At 45.5% G+C, this 12,373-nt stretch overlaps 2 protein-coding genes across 5 annotated transcripts in view; one reads left to right on the top strand and one right to left on the bottom strand.

The window, feature by feature from the left end:
* Positions 1-240: 240 nt before the first annotated feature.
* LOC142563658 (WD repeat-containing protein 25-like) lies at positions 241-1,802 on the bottom strand. The gene has a single exon (XM_075674245.1). It carries the CDS (start codon positions 1,760-1,762, stop codon positions 407-409), a length of 1,356 nt encoding a protein of 451 aa, XP_075530360.1. The 5' UTR covers positions 1,763-1,802; the 3' UTR covers positions 241-406.
* A 733-nt stretch (positions 1,803-2,535) lies between these two features.
* The window catches only part of LOC142563654 (uncharacterized), a 40,527-nt gene continuing 30,689 nt past the window's right edge, over positions 2,536-12,373 (top strand). For 2 of the 4 annotated variants that reach the window (XR_012824369.1, XM_075674239.1), the window contains exons 1-5: positions 2,536-2,706; positions 6,980-7,164; positions 8,616-8,740; positions 9,235-9,419; positions 10,615-10,802. Coding sequence is in view for 3 of the 4 variants with exons in the window: in XM_075674239.1 (XP_075530354.1) it covers positions 7,027-7,164; positions 8,616-8,740; positions 9,235-9,419; positions 10,615-10,802 (636 nt within the window). In the remaining variant the exon portion in view is untranslated. The other 2 variants (XM_075674236.1, XM_075674237.1) reach the window with 2 other exon arrangements.

Here is a 12,373-nt window from a genome sequence, read left to right as displayed (position 1 = left end):
CGTTTGGTCACACAATGATCACCGAGCGCTCTCTGATGGTGCCAGAAATGCAGGCTGCCAGGTGGTCCAATTAACATGTTTCAATTGCTAAGTAAGCACTGTACACTTTAAAATTTTGTAGTCATAACAATCACGAGTGCTAACAAAAGCAAATTCAATCTACAGTCTGTTTCACGCATCGGGTGCAATAGAATGGAAGCTAGAGTGAGTGTGCGTTGCCTGCATCCAGCAAGCAAGTAGTGAATGACAGAATAAATTTTATATCATTGGCTTAATATAACAATACAGCACATTTTCCCCGCGCTCTTCAACCAGCAAAAAAAAAAAAAAAAAAAAAAAATGGTCTTACAAAGTGAACTACAAGGTTGCCACGTGACTGATGGGAATTACGAATTTTATTTGGGAGTTAGCGACACAAGTGCACGTACCCGTCCGCGCAACCGATCGACAACAAGCCGGGACGACTAGGATGCCAGTCGGGATGCGTAGCGGGCGTGTTATCCCCCATCAGCGAGACGACACCCACCGCGGTCACGTGCCGAGCCGAGTAGATGTGCGGGACACCCTCTGCATCGCCGCTGCAGATAAGCGCACCGTCTGGTGACGCGGTGCACCTCACCGGATGACCAGACACTTTGTGCCCTTCAAAACGCTTCCGCTTGTTGAGCCGATAGGGTCGCTCGGCATGGAACATGGCAATGTAGTCCCCGTTGGTCTGCGCCAATATGGTGTTCGGGGACAGACTCTCGAGGCAAGGAATAGTGTATCGCTCCTGATACAGCTGACCCGACAGTCGCGCGCCGGAACCCACGTCCCACACAGAGAGTGCGGCTTCGCACGAATCTCGCGTGACGAGGTCGCCGCTGCAGGCCAGTTCTATTCCGCCACGAAGGGGCAGCAGGTCTAGCACTTCTCCGCAGCGGACGGAAAACGTCCGCACGGGCATTCCTGCCGGACTTCGGCGCATGTCCCACTGCTCTGCGACATCCCTACTCCCCACAAAGAAAGTCGACTCGTTTGACGGGTCCAGGCGCACGCACGTAGGAAGGCCCTGGGAAGGCCTACACGAAAACAGCACGGCGTTCGAGGTCGGGTCTACGACGATCGATTGCCGGTCCCACCCGCACCGCACGAACCGCCTACCACACAACGTGAAGCGGGCGCTCCTGATGCCGTCCTCACTAGGAAGGTCGTAAACGCACTTTCCGGTCGTGGACTGCCACAACTTGACATGGCCGTCGTGAGACGCAGTAAGCAGAAGCTTGCCGAAAGGCTCCGGAGCCCAAGAAGTGGCCACAAGCGCTTTGTTGTGCGCTTTGATGCGTCGGAAAGAGCTTGTCACTGTCCGTGCGCTATACTCAGCAGCGTTACTCCACTCTTCGTCAGAGAGTACGATGGATGTATCCAGGGCGCACGCCGGTAAAACAGAATGTTTGGCAGGTAAGAAATCATCTTGCTTGGTTTCTAGCTTTGCATGCTTGACTTCTGCCAAGAACGCGCTACTTGCTGAGGTTCGCTTTAGGTTAGGATATCGGGAATTGTGCAGCCGTTTCTCACTCGCCGGTTGAGGTCGGGACTCGATCGCTGGGCCGAAGTCGTTGGCTAGGAGCTTCGTCGCCGATTCACGTAAAGCTAGGTCGGCTTTAATAAACTCGTATGCTTTGTCTGTCGCTTCCTGCAGTTTCGAGTCCCAGTCTGAGTCTTTTAAGCCCAAAAAATCGCTTGAATCGCCGTCATCACTACTCGACTCAGATTCGCACATGGCGAATGTTTACGTCGCTGCTTGATAGAACAAGCTCTGGAGTTTTAAGCCATTTAGAGCTGCTTTGGGAAAGTAAGCAGCGCCACAGTGTTGCAGTGGTATTTTTAGCCAGCCAGTAGCAGTCGCAGTTAAAGATACGTCACCAGAAACGCACTAGTATTGTGCTTGCGAAATATGTGATGACGTAAACAAAGTAGGGGCACGTTTGCTCATAGATAAATACAAGCTTTTCCTTCGTTGTGTTTTGCACTTCACGATTCATGATTTACTGATCACTCGCGTGTTCAGCTTAAAACGCAAGAACTCGATGAACGTTGGCAAGTGAAAGGTTCTATGAAATCGTGTTCAGTTCGCTGCGGGGCATTAGCTTCGTACGGCTTGATCTCCTCTATTAGACTATCTAATTCCAGCAACAGCAAATAGAAGCCGCAACGCTGCTAAGTTTCTGATTTCTAACACATTCCCAACCTTCCTATGATTTGTACTCAAGGTTTAAAGAGCAACGTTGTACGCGATATTACAGCACGGCACGATAGGAACAGTTGTCGGGACTACTTTTTACCAAGCGCATCCCTGTACTCGTCCGCAATGCGCATTCAGAGCTGTTATCGAAAACACCAAATACACTTGATACCATGGTTTATTAATAAGTGGCAAGATGTGGGCTAATTCTCATTATATAGCTAAATAAGTATAATCGCACTCAAATGTTTCATTCGTTGAAGGCGCTGGGAACTCTTTTTCGCAGCGTGTTGGCGTATCATTCAGCGGGGCTGCGCACAAAATGCAACGCAGAGGAGAGAAAAGAAAACGAACGTAAGAAAAAGAAAAGTTACAGTAACCTCGATGGCGGAAAGTTGACAAGCCACCGCGCCTACGATATCGTTGCAGCAACTCCTCAGCAGACCGCCCTTGCCCACGCGGAGGACGCCAATTCATCCCCAGTGAGTGCAGCGGCAATATGCAGCCGACAAACTCTGTAGCGATGCCATGACGCACTCGGGAGTTGCACGGCGATCCGCAAGCTCGCTTGGAGGGTGGGAGGTTTATGCTACTGCCGGGCTGCTGCTGCTAAGCTGGTGATTCGGCGTGCTTCAAGGTTAGCTTCGCGATGCAGACGCAAAAGCGCCATGGCACACTCGGCTTGCATTTGCAACAGGCTGCACGGCTGCAAAAGCTGTCGTGCGGGGATCGGCGCACTGTGCGGCCTGTATCTTTGCACCGACGCGTTGCTTCGGGAGAAGACCGCAGCCGCGCGATTCGCTATCTTTCGCGCGAAGATCACTCGCGAACGCGTTGCAGATCTTGCGGACGTGTGCCGTGGTTTCCGAGCGCCGTGCTACCGTCGCTGGGCGCGCTCACGCAGTTGCGCTCAAGCAGTGTGGTGCGCGCCGCCGTGTGTGGGGTGTCTCGCGTGCCGTCATCCGCTCGCGATTTGCGGAGCACGCGATCAGCACGCCTGTGTCGTAAAGAAACGCTAACCTTGAATTCGCCGTACGAGTAGCGGTTGAATTACGCGAACTCTGTGCCTCGGAAACGGCTTTCGCGCGTGGTCGCCGGGCTGCGTGCGTGGATATCTTGCGGCGCCAGGTGCACGGTGCGCTACCATTGGTCTTTCCTGCCAGTCGACAGGAAATCCCCTCTGCCGTTCGCTGGCTAGGATGGATTCCCGGCGTTTCTACGCGCGCGCGCGCGTCGCCTAGCATTAAACCACTGGAAAAACGGCAACACCTGCTCGGCCGTGAATCGGACGCGAGCCGCAGTTCGGATGTACTGCAAGAAGTGTGTGCATGTAGTTTTGTTTTTTCTTCCCCGAACCGTGGCCGTGTAATGCATCACCGATTCAACTCGAGAAGCTGCATTTAATCGCGGGCGAGGAGGTTCTATAGTATGCACTATATAATTCTGCATTGAGCAATGAATGATGATGATAATGACTAAGTGAAACGCAGCCTACCTGTTGGAGCCGAATGCGGTTTTCATCGCACTCATATAACTTTTGATGGCGAACAGGTGCATTTTCTGTAAACTTTGTTTGCACACAAGTACATTATTTGTTTAAATTTATATAGCCCCGTTTCGGCAGCCGTCTGTACTGAAAACATCTTGTTACCGGTCAATTTTTCATGTATTGTGTTTTGCACTGCAATGTTTTGAGTTTGTTCTCACTGGGATGATGACAGAGCCAGTGAAAGTGCTTTTACCTCATGAAAGTGCTTCTTGGCGCAACGTATCCGCGACAAAATGCAGCATGAATTGTGCCAGCCTTGCTTGGTCACACAACAAAAGTTTGCTTGGCAAGTGATTACTGAGTACTATATCACATTTAACAGTAGTACCATGCCTTGCAGCTGCCTTGTCCATTTATGAAGTACTAATTCATCAGAATTTACCTACTTGCAGACAGGCATTGTAATCTATACAGCTGGCCTTAGGAAAGTGAACCCTGCATTATTGTTGCAAAAGTATTCTTTGCTTATCTCTGAAGATGGGACAGTTATGGTGTGAATGCACTCTCGACTGCATTATTTGTATGTAGTTCAGTATGACAATGCAATCCTATAGGAAATGGAGTGCTATAACATGTTATTGCTTTCAGTTAATGACAAAGCTTTTTAATGCAGAGATATATACAAAAAATTTTTTCAGATCATAGCATGAGCGTACATGACAGTTTAATGTAAGTGAAAGCTTGGCACTCTAGTAAACTTGAAGGGCAAGTGCTCAAAAGTGATGCCTGTTTCAAATCCTTTGGATGCCAAGATCACTGCACATAGATGGATGGCAATATTGGAGCTTCTACGAAAATGCATGCGGTGGTGGCAAGATAATAATGCGCAGTAGTGCTCTGTTTTTATATTTTCGCATTCTCTTGCAGAAAATGGAAAACGTCATACTCAGATGAGTACAGCCATATATGTACAGACAAGTCCTGCATAGCACATTGACTTTTAATTGCTTGAAGCAAAGTGACAGTTAAAACAGTTGAGAGGGCTTGAGCGCGATTCCTGCAAGCAATAGTAAGGCAAACTTAGCCTCCCTATATGTTTGGTAGATGCATCTGAACGATTTCACTGATTTTGTCCTAGTTCTTATTATTGCTTTTCTTTTTCTTGATATCACTTCAAATTCCAGCTACCAACTTGTCAGCCTTACAGTGAATATATATTAGAGAGACTCTTAAGAGAAAAATATTTTTAGTTAGTAAATTACCATGAGAAGAGGATTTGAATCTAGCATGATAAGAGGGCTGGATAAGCATGAGGAGACACAAAAATGAAACACTGGTGGCAGCGGTAGGGGTGCCATTTCAAAGTTTGCACACTAAATCGTCATGAATTTTAACGGCATCTGCTCAAGCCTAATTAAATTTTTATCTGCCAAGATATCCTTCATCTTGTTCTAAAATAAACCAAGACTGAACTTTGTAAGCTACAAGAACTTTTAACTGGTCTGAAATGGCTCAAATACAAGAAAATAATTTGAAATCTGTGATGTCATATTGATGTACTGGCAACCACTTTAGTGTCCTCCTTTAAGTGCAGTTCTGCAGTACACTGCAGTTTGATTGATGGATGTACTTGTCATTTATTGGGATTCATGGGAAACTTGCTTTTTTTTTTTTTTGTCTTACAAATGCATTTCCAGCATAATGTAGCTCCTAGTGCATGAACATGTAAATTGCATCAGTTACAGGTGATTAAATTTTTGTCGCCTATCCCCTTTGGTCATGATGTATACTTTGTGTATGGGGCCTTTTTTTCCCTGCGCTGTTCTGTGGTGGCAAGGAAAAAACACTGATATCAACTTTCAGGTAAATTGAACCCTCGGCTTACTCAATATGACTGCATTTCACTTTATTCTGCAGAGTACTGCTGAAGACAACTTTAATTAGTATTAGACTGTATTAAGTTGTCACAATTAATCTAGAGTCCTTCTTTGGGGTGCATCTCATAATCCAGCTGTAGCTCTAGGATGTTGATCACCATTAGCTGATCAAGTTGCAGATATGTGAAGTACATTCGAGTGTGTGGGTTCAAGCTTGTGCGTAATCTTGTGTCATTTGTCTTTGGAAACCTACCTGTACAAACGTAGAAGGTGCAAAATTGCCATTCCACTAGGGAAAAGTAAGGTCGCATACATTAAAAACAAAGTGATCACCTTGAACCACAAGGCAGGCGTGAGGTGCTTCGTTGGGACTCGGCAGACTGCACTGAAAATATTTTGAGCTGCTCCCATCGCACTTGGCTGTAAATTGGCTCCTGAACAGTTGTTTCTCTGCGATTCATAGGTAAATGCAGCCAAATTTTATTCAGGATGCAAGAATGCTTTGTACATCTTGTTGTATAAATAAAAGCATCAGGTATGCATGATTCTCCAAGCTAACTGTCTGGCTGATTTCTTCTCAGATTTTACACAGAGGTACCTTTTGCAGTGCATTCAGTTTAGTATCACATTTGTGAGCATTATTTGCCTGTTTTGTTTGTAATAAAACTGAAGTGCATGCCACTCAAAAAATGTAAATTTCTCTGCAATGGAACAGTAGAGCCCTCTGTCACCGCTACTGTGAAAGTTCAGTTATATTGCCGCAGACGATGCACACTTCAGCTTTATTGTGAACAAGACAGATAAGTAATGCTCACAAATGTAATGTGGTATTAAACTGAAGCCACCATGAAAGTGCGACCTCTGTGGTGAATTTAAGTGTAAATCAGCCAGTGGTCGAACTAGAAGATGACTTTGTTAGGTCAGTCATTGGACTAGTTAGTTGGTTCTGCATGATTTAGAATGCAACAGTGCCAAGACATAAATCAGAGTTGACAAGGACAAGTTTCTACTTTCAACTAGGCCCTCATTTGAATATTGCTAAATTTCATTGAATCCTAAATCAAAATTTGAGTTTAGCTTGCAGGGTCATGCATACCTAGCACTCCTATTTATGGAAAACTGAGTAGATATAAGTGAATGTTATAGGACCTCGAGTGGCTAAAATTCCAGAGCCTTTCTCTATGGTTTACCTCATATCCCACGGTGCAGCCTTGGCGCATGAAACTCCATCAGCAGTTAAAATCAATCAATTAGCGGTTACCCTTTGTAGTAGAACACCACATGCTTGATCTATTGGTCAGTCAGTAAGTGAGCATTTACTTGTGACCCGAGGCATTACACACCATGTTGACTCAGCTCTGCACCTTGTCGTCGTCTGGTCTGGCACAGGGGGCGCGGCAATGGGCGACGTCTGCTGTGGCTGCGGCTGAGGTGGCATGTCCAGCAGCCTGGAGGCGCCCTCTCCGCCCCCACCCTCCTCCTCTCCTTCCCCGGCCCCACAGTCAGCCATGACGGTGGACTTCTCGGCCTTTGGGCTGTCCTCCTTCGTTGGGGGGACAGACAACGCCACCCAGGTATTGTCGCCATGCCTTTCCAGTAAAGAGGCTTTGCCTAATTGGATGTGCCCATCAGAGCACAAATCTAAACTGTGGTGCTCAGGTCAAATTGGGCAAGGCAAACGTAAACGACAAGACATAACTTGCCCCTTGTGCCCTCGACCAGCTGCTCTCGCATGCCTACCACACCACCCATTGTGGTGTTCTCCCGGTCTAAGCTTGTGAAGGCACCACTGCCTGTCTAAAATGAGACTGCCCCCAACCGGCCCACTGGATTACAACTAGTGCAATTATGGTCTGTGCTATAAATCCTTGCTGAACTTTATTGAAGACAATTATCTTTATGTATATCTTTAGGATGCACCATTCCTTTTATGCTGCAGGGCAAACTGTCGAATTGGGGGGAAAAAAACTTGCGTGTAGGCTCCAACACACACATTTGTAGTGTAATTTCATTCTTTGCTGTGTTCGGTTTCCTGGCACAGTCTTCATTCTGAATTACTTTTCAGAAGAGGTTGTTAGTTCTTGCTGTGATCATGCTTCCGAAACACCTTTTTTTTTTTTAAGTTCCAGCATCAAACTATAATGCAGTAGCAAAGTTTCGAGCCTGCCATGTAGTTTTGCCTGGTATGTTCAGTATTCATTGATCTTCTAAAGCTCTAAAGAGATGCTGAGCCAGACTGGACTGGTTAGGCTAGCCATGTGAAATTCTTTCACCATATTTGTACAAGAGATAACTGACTTGCAGAGGGAACTTCATTTATTAAAAGCTACGTAAAAAATAAGAGAACACGAGAGACATCTGTTTCATTTCCCATTTCAAACATTAGGAGCAGTGCACTCTTGGAAACACGTGCTATTGATTAACCCGGTGGATTCTTTTTTTGTCATTCTGTTCTGCTTCTGCAAAGGGCTAAAGTAGTGTTTGACAATATTCATTTCATTCACCATTCAGAGGAATAGTGTTAAATGGTGTTCACACTGTCCTGCTGTTTGTGGGGAGATTCAATGTGCCTAAAAGTGAAGCAGGTCTTGACCTCAGCATAACGCCTAGTGAAGCAAAGATGTCGTCAGTATTAAGCCGGGCTTGTTGATGGGCTATGCAATGCAGAGACAAACACATGTAGTTTCTCAGAAAGTTACCTAGCAGCGCTAATCAGCCAAACTTTATTCACTTTTGGTTGTCTTGTCTCCTGAAATGAAATAGAGGAAAACTGCTTGTCCCATGTCCACGCCCTTTTCTAAAAAGCTGCGTCTTTTTTTTTCTTTGCATTCATTAATTATTTCAAATTGAGCCAAAGTGGCTGTGGCTTTTTTCTCTGTTCATTGATTGTGAAGGTTTAGCTTTCGTTGCATGGATGATTCTTGAACAGTCTAGCAAGTTTATGGTTTAAAGGCATGTGTTTCATGCATGTGTTGTTCTTTCAGTGTTTGACGTTCTTGTGATTGTGGTTTTCGTACCACTTCAGGCCCTCTACCTGTTTCCCGAGGCTGCGCCGTTCTCTCCCAAGGACCAGACAAAGGGTCCTTCATCCCCATCTAGCCGAGCCTATGACCATGCCGGTGATGCCATGCTCAGTGCTATCAATTATGGGTAAGTAATAATGGATGTTAACCTGTAAAAGCAAATTTATTGCTAGTATATCTTTCGTACTTCTGCATCAGTAGATATATAATTTATTCTAATGTGTTTGAATCTATTATAACTGAATCAGTGACAAGTGAAAAGAAAGGTTGTTGGGTGGCAGGAATAGGTCGCATGACAAGATAAGGAAATTTGCAGGCATGGAATGAAATCGGCTGATGCAAGACATGGGTAAATGGAGACTGCTGAGAGGGGCCTGTATTTTGCAAAAGTATACGTAAAATGTGATCTCTCAAAAGTTCGAGAACTGCTGTTTCAAAACATTTAAGAAGCATTAACAGATGTTACACAGAATTTCATCTGCACACGATTTACAAGTGGAAGTGTTTGCATGCACATACAAGTGCTAGAACTCTCATTCCGCTGTAGTCTGTAATTACCAACGTGCTACAACGACAGTGTCATTTAATTGAAAAACTAAGTTACAACTGTGCTGTGTGCAGCGAGGATGAGGTGCTGCACGAGGGTTTTGAGGTTCCATTTGGCTCCCTGGATGGTCTGCTGCGGTTGCCCCCTCGACCAGCCACGGCCCCTGCCGATCCCTCCCCATTCGACCTCCTCGGGGACAGTGAACTGCAGTTGTCACCGCCGCAGGCCTTTGGCGCAGCTACTCATGCACCGGATTCAGGTTAGTTGGGGGCAAGAGGGTCCCATTGCTGGTTTGGTGTCTCCAGCATGTAAGGCACTTTTGCATGTTTCCAAGTGCTTTGGGCTCAATGCAAATGGTATGAACCCAGTTCAGTCACTGACAGCAGCCAAGCCAGCAAAAAATGACACATTGGCAGATTTTGTTGAATGCCTTGACTAGGGTCTATCCCAGTGAGCTGGCCAAGTGTACATGCTGTGTGCTGGGACTTTTCCCAAGTTGTCTGTAGCGTAACATTAATTTGCTAAATTGAGAGAAAAAAATATGTAGTCTTTAGTGGCATTCCCTGGCAACGAAGAGTTTTTATTAAATATTTTTAGAGCGGGGTTCATATAAAAGTAATTCTAGTGTTTGTTATACTGATTAATATTCATTTCATTCTTTTTGTTCATTTTTTCTAAAGGTGGGTGTACCATTTTGCTACAGAAGTACTCTGACAGGGCTGTCATCAGGGCGTGGCATGCCTGTCCTTCCGCATACACCTGGCACGGGGGGCATAGTTTTCGGTCTGCAACCTATACACAAGAAATGTGTTGTAGAAGCCTGTACTGCATCACCTGAGTTTTGCTGGCTTGTTTGTGTTATTATTTCAGCTTGCGGCTTTCTAGAGCTGGCTAGCTTATATTTCTTTTTTAAATCCAATGTGTTTGAAACAATAGCTGATTTTGGTGCACAGTAAAAGGTGTTTAGACATGCACTAAAAGCAATCAGGTGAAAATCTATTCAAATAGGCATAAGCTTGCTTCGTGTGTTTGGATGTTAACCCTACAACACCCAGGATCTTTGGTGAAAAAAGTGTACAAAACATACTAATATCTTTTTATTCCAGTAAATTATACCATATTACATCTGTGTTTAAGGAACATATATGCAGTTTGTCTCTTACAGTGATCCAGCATATTAATGAAGGACATCTGACGTGAAACACTTTTCATCGCCACACAGATGAGTCCAGCTCGTCTCTGCCAAGCAAAACAGAAGAGGCTGTGTCCTCGACAAGTACAGCTAGTCTTTGGAGATGTTGGATGGATGATGGAGCAGTTAAGGCAGCTTCGTAATTGAATACTTAAAGCAATAGTAAATCTGGTGATGCTCCACTGAGCGTGGAAATCGAATCGTCGAGTATGTCGGCTTGTGGGTCTCGCACAGGGGTTCCTTATGTGCAACTGTCACGCAGGTGTAGGGAGCAGCGGTGATCCAACTGGAGCTTCCCTGTCGCTGCCATGCATCGGTCTTCCTTCGGACAAGGAGCTGGGACGGCTGTCACCGGCCCTGTCAGCTGCTGCTGGCATGCGGCCCATCACCAAAGTGGGTGGCAATGGTGGCAGGGCCCCCTCTGCGCAGCCTTGCCCTGTCTGCGGCAAGGTGGGTGACGACGAACTTAGCGAGCTACCCACCTATTACTGCCCTAGTTGTGATACAGTGAAGGCTTTTTTATTAAACTGGCATTTTCCTTGCCTCCTGCTCTCGCATTTTCTGGCTGGCGCCTTGCCAAGTTCACACAGTTTTGCCTTTGCACTATTCACTAGGCCACTACCCACTGCCTTTATGTGACGCTAGGGCTCTAAAGAGGGTGCCCCTGAGATGGCGCCAGCATTGTATTTCATTGTATTTATTTATTTATTTATTTACCCCCACTGCCGTTCATGATGTACATGGTAAGGACGAAAAGGGTGCTAGAGGAAAGTAATATTGAGTTTAATCTCACACACAAACAGGCAAGTACAGTAATAGAGCAGCAGCTTCTAGGTTTGTTTTATGTGGATGACATTGTGTTGCTAGCTAACAGGCAAAGTGATATGCAACATCTGGCTAATATCTGTGGACGGGAAGGTGAGAACTTAGGTCTGAAATTTAGCGTATTCAATGAAATAAGTGAACAGACAGTCAGTACAGGGCCAAGAAATACCTAGGATAAAAGACTATATATACCTTGGTAAATGGATAAATGAAGGCAATAGATATATGGAAACACAGGAAAAAACAATACATAATAGTAAAGGGGAAGAGAAATGTGGCCATAATGGAAGCACAGAGCGCTGTGGGGATACGGGTGTGAGGTGCTCCGGGGTATGTGGAAAGGCATAATGGTTCCAGGACTTACACTTGGAAATGTGGTTGTTTGCTTGAAGTCGGGGGCACAATCAGCACTCTATGGCAACCAAAGGTCAGTGGGAGCCTCACATTGGGCGCTTAGGAGAAGACTGCAAATGAAGCTGTGCAGGGTGATATGGGCTGGACAAGTTTTGAAGTGAGGGATGTGCAGAGTAAAATTGATTATGACAAGTGACTGAGGAATATGGAAAAAAGTAAATGGGCTCAGAGAGTGCTCAGATATTTGTACACGAAAAACATTGATCCACAGTGGAGAAAAAGAACTAAGAAGCTTGCCAGCAAATATGCGACAGGTATGGTGAGCAACATGGCAACGAAGAACGTCAAGGGGAAAGTTGGCGAGGCTGAGATAATCTCACGGGTGGCGGCAATGGAAAAGAAACTTGTTATGAGTAACTCCTTAAGAAGAAAAAGGAAAATCGGAAAAGAAACAATTTATGATAATTCAAAGGGAAGCTCATTACTTTTTGAAGCAAGGTCAGGATGTCTTAGAACGCGCACTTATAAAGTGAGATACAACAAGGAAGAAGAAGCATGTGCTTGCTGTGGTAAAGCTAGGGTAACGATAAAACATGTCTTATTAGAATGTGAAGATATCTGCGCAGCGGCTGATTTAGGCACTTCTGGTCTCCTTGAAGCCCTTGGGCTCAGTGAGAGCAGGGGGAAAGTAAACATGTCCACAATAGAGATCAGTAAGAGGCGATTGGAAGATTCGTGGAACTAGGCAAATGACAAACAACGAAGGTGCAGAAAAACAAAGTTCCCAATGGAGGTCCAGAAAGTTTGGTGATGAGATTTCTCTGTGGGCTTTTTTTCTTTTA

Source organism: Dermacentor variabilis, chromosome 11 (assembly GCF_050947875.1).
Source record: "Dermacentor variabilis isolate Ectoservices chromosome 11, ASM5094787v1, whole genome shotgun sequence".
Lineage (NCBI taxonomy): Eukaryota > Metazoa > Arthropoda > Arachnida > Ixodida > Ixodidae > Dermacentor > Dermacentor variabilis.
This window is presented reverse-complemented; position numbering and strand designations above follow the sequence as displayed.

What these genes read in the sequence shown, in the direction of transcription:
- LOC142563658 (XM_075674245.1), bottom strand. Translation starts at nt 1,762, where the DNA reads ATGTGCGAATCTGAGTCGAGTAGTGATGACGGCGATTCAAGCGATTTT.